The sequence below is a fragment of the Panulirus ornatus genome, chromosome 46 (genome assembly GCF_036320965.1).
Source record: "Panulirus ornatus isolate Po-2019 chromosome 46, ASM3632096v1, whole genome shotgun sequence".
Lineage (NCBI taxonomy): Eukaryota > Metazoa > Arthropoda > Malacostraca > Decapoda > Palinuridae > Panulirus > Panulirus ornatus.
The window spans coordinates 4,278,228-4,284,227 of record NC_092269.1 but is presented as its reverse complement, the minus strand read 5'-3'; the positions used below and the strand labels follow the sequence as shown (position 1 = coordinate 4,284,227).

The window sequence follows — 6,000 nt, the reverse complement described above, 5'->3', positions numbered from 1 at the left end:
TAGACTCCTCTCCCCCCCTCCCCCCTTTTAAGTACTTGGGACTGATACACACACACACACACACACACACACACACACACACACACACACAACACACATCGCGACTTGGAATGGAACTAGAAATGCTGGCTACCACAGGAGACATACCAAGCCCTTCAGAACATGAGACACATACCCAAATACACAACAACCAAGTTGCCACGAAGCCCTCACAATCAGACTTAGTTTACAGTGCAGCGAAATCCATGGGCAGCCCCAGCGTCATTGCAACGGTGACCTGTGGCGGCGGCAATGCTAGGCTGTGAGCAGAAGGGCCTCACGCCCTTCGAGAGCACGACCAGAGCGGCCCGCATGTGGGGCGCCGGGCGTCCGTCTGTCGTTGGGTGGCATGACTTCGACAGGAGGCGCGAGTGTGCCAGGCCCAGGGGTAGAGATGGGTCGTGAGCATCGCTGGGGACATGACTAGTTTCGGATCACAGCTGCTGATTGGAGGGGGGGGGGAGATCAAAGACCCGTCTTCGAACCACCCCACCACCCCTTAAACCTCTCCTCCTAAATAAGACGGGGTACGACGACCCTGGAGCAACGAGGGTACGAGGTCCCCCCCTTTGAGCAAGATTGGCCCTGGCCTCTCACCTGACACACACCCTTTAAGGCTCGGTAGGTTCAAGGGCCAAGACCATCGTGAACCCCAAGGGTCGTCCCCAAGGGTCGTGCGCTGCTGCGGCCAGCGGCAGCCAACCCATTTCAAAACACCCGTACGTAATACTACAACACAGACATGTGCATCACCGATTAACATACAGTCGACCGCCATTTCAAAAGGCAACTCGCATTAATGGAGGGACTAGGTAGTTTGGCCTGACCCCAAAACAACTAACAAGGTAGTCTGACCTGCCCCTCAATCCATAAACGTTAATATTAACATGCTTATCACACTTCCGATACGTTCTACAATTCGTTAAGTCTTCTGTACTTTACGTCAGCGCTCGTAAACTGGCATACAGACGTAAGGGAGAATAGTTATCAGGTGATCTTTCTACACCATAAATTAATGTGAGAAATATTCATCATCATTGTTTTGACTGATATATTTCTAACATACGTCTATACATCAATGAGCCATGACAGTCTGAGTGTTAAGCTTTCAAATGAGGCTTATCAAGCTTTCCAATGATGCTTGTTAAGCCTTGAATTGATGCTTGTTAAGCTTAATAATGATGCTTGTTCGAACCTTAAACTGGTGATGACTGTTAAGCTTTCAAACAATGCTCGTGAAGTTTTCAAACAACACTTGTTAAGTTTTCAAATGATAATTACCCTGTCAAATGCTCATTAAGCTTTGAAATGACACCTACTAAGCTTACCTCTCAGCCAACAGTGGATGGGCAGGTTCCTTGGCACGTATCTGCAAAGACAAAATACATTTATTAGAGTCATTAGCACATCATTTGCATAACTTTGTAATATAAAAAAAAGTAAAACGCAAATGCACTGAGGTCGTTAGCAAAGAAATCAAGCACAGCTATTCTGTATGCAACATACATACTGTTTCTGAAACATGGCCTGCATACAGCAAGCACACATTGCCTCATATACTTCCTGCAAACAACATGCACACATCTCCTCATCCACGCCCTGCGTACAACACACACACACACACACAAGCTTCTCCTCATACACATGTCCTGCACACGAACACACACACACACACACACTTCCTCAAGCATGTCCTGCATACAAGACATACATACACACAGTATCTTATACATTAGTCTAAATACAATACCTGCAATCTAACAAGCAGACCCAGACATACGCAGAGCTTGAGCTGACTCGTAAGCTTACTGAACTGGGTCGTAGGTCGATCGACCACCAAAGTTGGTAGAGTACATCGCCCTCTTTACGTTCTGGGCCACGCCAGTTCCTCCGTCCAGCAATAGGAACACTTCACTGAGCCGAAGGGAACCACCATCCAAATGCATGAATATCTTTACCCCTTTATGGAGTACGTGATATTCTACCTCCCCCCGCCGACACTGGAATACTTCTCAGTCTACCCCGGCCTGGCAAGGCCTTCAGGGTCCGGAGCGAACCATTCCTTCAGACTGTCTCCTGAGGACTTGGGGGAGGAACCCTTCACACACACGCGCGCCTCTCGGGAGAGAGAGAGAGGGTCTTTCAAACTAGGCCTGAATGCTGAAAGACGTCTCTCATTACTTCCTGATGGTGCAGGAGCTTCTGACGCGCCTGAGGTCTTCTGTAACCCCCAGGCCCCAGCCACACATATCTTAAAGACCCCTCGTAACTCATCCTACTACTCCCTTATACTTAAATTTTTACCACGGCCCTTGTAACTCATCCTCCTACTCCCTTATACTTCATTCTTTACCACGGCCTTTGTAACTCATCCCTCACACCCTTAAACCTATACCTTCACTTCACTTTACTTAAATCAGACTCTAATCCCAGCCTCACGTAGCCTGGTAACTTATATCCCCCCCTTTACTTAACTCTTATCTCCATGGTTCCACCCATCCACCTCAGCCACTTACAGCACCACCAAGACCCTTCCCCTACCCCCATTTTCTCTCCCCGTCGTCACCGCCACCACTCACTCACCAGGGTTAAACCTGACCTATGAGTAGAATCTTGGGAGGCATTTTGTCCCGCGCCAAAGTACATTCCGGGATGAGTGGGATTTCCTGGGATTACTCAACGATGCAAGCTGGGATTTCTTGGGATTAGTGGACCAAAGGAAGTAGGGGGAGGAAAAAAAGGGGAGGGGGGAGTATACTGGGAGGCCAAATAACAGATGAACTGATGGTCTATGACGAGGTTATCTGCGGGAGGACACAGTACTACATGGGAGGACATGGGAAAGCCAGGTAACAGAAGACCTGATGGTCTATGACGAGGTCAGGCTAGCAGAAGACCTGATGGTCTATGACGAGGTTATGTGCTAGAGGACAGTACTACATGAGAGTACATGGGAAAGCCAGATAACAGAAGACCTGATGGTCTATGACGAGGCCAGGCTAGCGGAAGACCTGATGGTCTATGACGAGGTTATGTGCTGGAGGACAGCACTACATGAGAATACATGGGAAAGCCAGATAACAGAAGACCTAATGGTCTATGACGAGGCCAAGCTAGCGGAAGACCTGATGGTCTATGAGGAGGTTATGTGCTGGAGGACAGCTGTGCCTCCGCACCAATGGGTCGTACCATCGCCCAAGATTCGAACCCGCGTGAATCAGACCCCGGGCAGGCCCGGTGCTGACTTACGGTGTGTGTGTGTGTGTGTGTGTGTGTGTGTGTGTGTGTGTGTGTGTGTGACTATGATTTATCAAAATCTGGGCCAGGCGAACCACAGCGCCAAACAGCAAGGCAAACCCACACATCATCTACACATACATACACCACCGATGAGTCTCCCCTGAACTTCACCCAGTGGAATCCAAAACATCAACACCCACGTCCAGAGAATAGCAACAAAACCAGTTCCTCCGCCTATGGCGCCAGTCGGGTCTCACCATGCAATATACCCGAAGGCGACACCGCTGCTGCTCCTGCTAGTGTCTCTGCGAAGCCAGAAACTGGTACTTTTACGAGCCACGTTCAAGAAGGATCCACGACCGCTCCTCACTCCCCCACCGCGCTTGCTTGCCCCAAGCATGGAGTCAAGAGGTCTTTAAATACATCACAAGTGTTATATCATGTATCACAAAACGTTAGCATAATGCTCTGGACTCCCCATGGTGTAGCGGTTAGCCTCCCCCAGACCGTGACGCAATACACGGGTCGCCGCCCAGGGGTCGAGCGGGAATAGGTTCGAATCTTGGTTTTTGTGGCAATCGGTCCACAGTCAATCTAGCTGTTCATCTCAGATGACATACAAAAACATATATTATAGTAATTACTGGTCTACGCCTTCAAACTTAGCCTGAATTCAGTATTCGCGTCTCAGGCTGAGGAATATCCCTATCGATGAATATCTCGCAAACACCTAAATATTCGGTTTCAAAGTCACGCTTGACAGTCAATGACACGAGGAAGGGGCGCGTCGACATGGCAGCGTGCCAGCCCCCCTCGTCATACAACCCATGACACGGATTTCATTATCCTGACACCCACCCACCATCCTGACAGCTGGTGAGGTGGGGTGAGGTGAGGTGAGGTGGGGAGCGCGAAGACGGGGAGGAGTTCTCTCTTACGCCCCGTCGGAAGCCGGAGGGGAGAGAGAGAGAGAGAGAGAGAGAGAGAGAGAGAGAGAGAGAGAGAGAGAGAGAGAGAGAGAGAGAGAGAGAGAGAGAGACTTCGAGAACCTTTCTACCACGTTCACCTATCGTCGCAAATGCTGGCCACGGGCCGCGCAATTGGCCCGGCCCTCCCTTAAGATCACTCGCCCCCAATAAGAGCAGGCAAAGAGGCGGGTGGCAGCAGGTCCTGCCTGCCTGCCCTGCCCTGCTATCGTCCTGGCGCACACTAACACCAGCGAACGTCTCATTTTCCCTCCTCGACTGAAGCGCCCCATCGATGGGAAGTCTGGCAACCACACACACACACACACACACACACACACACACACACACACACACACACACAACAAATAAAAGAGCTTGACCTAAATAGCGAAGCTATGCTTAAATTCTTCATATGTACACGTGTGTGTGTGTGTGTGTGTGTGTGTGTGTGTGTGTGTGTGCAGGGAGGGGGGGGGACAACGCTGCCGCTGCTTCTAACAAGCCGAGCCAAGCTTCGTTCTTAGAGAGAGAGAGAGAGAGAGAGAGAGAGAGAGAGAGAGAGAGAGAGAGAGAGAGAGAGAGAGAGAGACCCCTCCCCCCCTTGTCATTTCAAGGGCCGAGTCCCAAACATATATCTCTCTTCGCTTCTCAGAACACACACACACACACACACACACACACACACACACACACACACACACACACACACACCTGTAGAGATATCTTTAATTTACGCACACCTGCAGACATCTTTTATCTACGTACACCCGTAGAGATATCTTTCATTTACGCGAGCAGAGGAAGGGAGACTGAACGTCCGCGTCCTTCAACACGGCAAACTCTCATGATCAAGCGTTGCTCTGGCGCTAATGCCACCAACCACCATCACTCCACCCTCCACCACCACCACCACCAACCCTCACCCTCACTCTCCACCCTCCACCACCACCCATCAGCAACGACAACAATCTGGCTCCCGTGCCAATAACCCAGTTGTTCCCTCCTCTCCTCTCCTGCTCCCCCCCTCACAGCACCAGCATCTCGGAGCCTCGACGTCCACCTAGTGCCAAAAAATATAAATGGGTAAATAAAAGGATTAACAACCGCCATGCTTTAGCAGGATCATGGTGGTAGGGAGGGGAAATGATGACGGCTGAGCCCCGGCGTCGCGTGAGGTCGCTCTCTGCCACGGGAGGACTGGCGAACAGGTTTTCTTTTTTTTTTTTTTTTTTTTCAAAACCACAGGTTCGAGGAACAAAAGGAAAACAGGGGCCCTCTCACTCGCCGGACGTGGCTGAGGTGATGGCGTCTCTTCTGGTCCAATGTAGCTTCAAAAGGAGACCATTTTTTTTTTTCCTTCTCGACACTCCCATACTCGTATCTTACTTTCTAAGTAATATTTATAATATCTGGTGCACTGTGGTGGCTCTTCCCCGGCATGAGCGCGACGGCAAGGCCCTTGAGCGCGACGGTACGACCCTTGAGTTCGACGGTGCGGCCCTTGAGCACGACGGCACGCCCCTTAGAGCACGATAATACAACCCTTGAGCACGATGGCACGGCCCTTCAAGCACGACGGTAACGACCCTTGAGCACGATGGTACCTAGTTATAAACACCCTGGTATCCTGACCCGATCATCTACATAATACCGGGTCAAAAGGTCAGGCTATCATATCCTAAGGGTCAAAAGGTCAGGCTATCATATCCTATGGGTCAAAAGGTCAGGCTATCACATCCTAAGGGTCAAAAGG

General features: G+C 50.4%; 1 protein-coding gene across 6 annotated transcripts in view; it reads right to left on the bottom strand.

Moving 5' to 3' along the window:
• The window catches only part of LOC139763088 (uncharacterized), a 163,923-nt gene that overhangs the window by 111,638 nt on the left and 46,285 nt on the right, over window positions 1-6,000 (bottom strand). For all 6 annotated transcript variants that reach the window (XM_071688710.1, XM_071688713.1, XM_071688714.1 and 3 more), the window contains one exon: window positions 1,368-1,408. In XM_071688710.1, coding sequence (XP_071544811.1) covers window positions 1,368-1,408 — 41 coding nt within the window. The remainder of the gene's footprint in view (window positions 1-1,367; window positions 1,409-6,000) is intronic.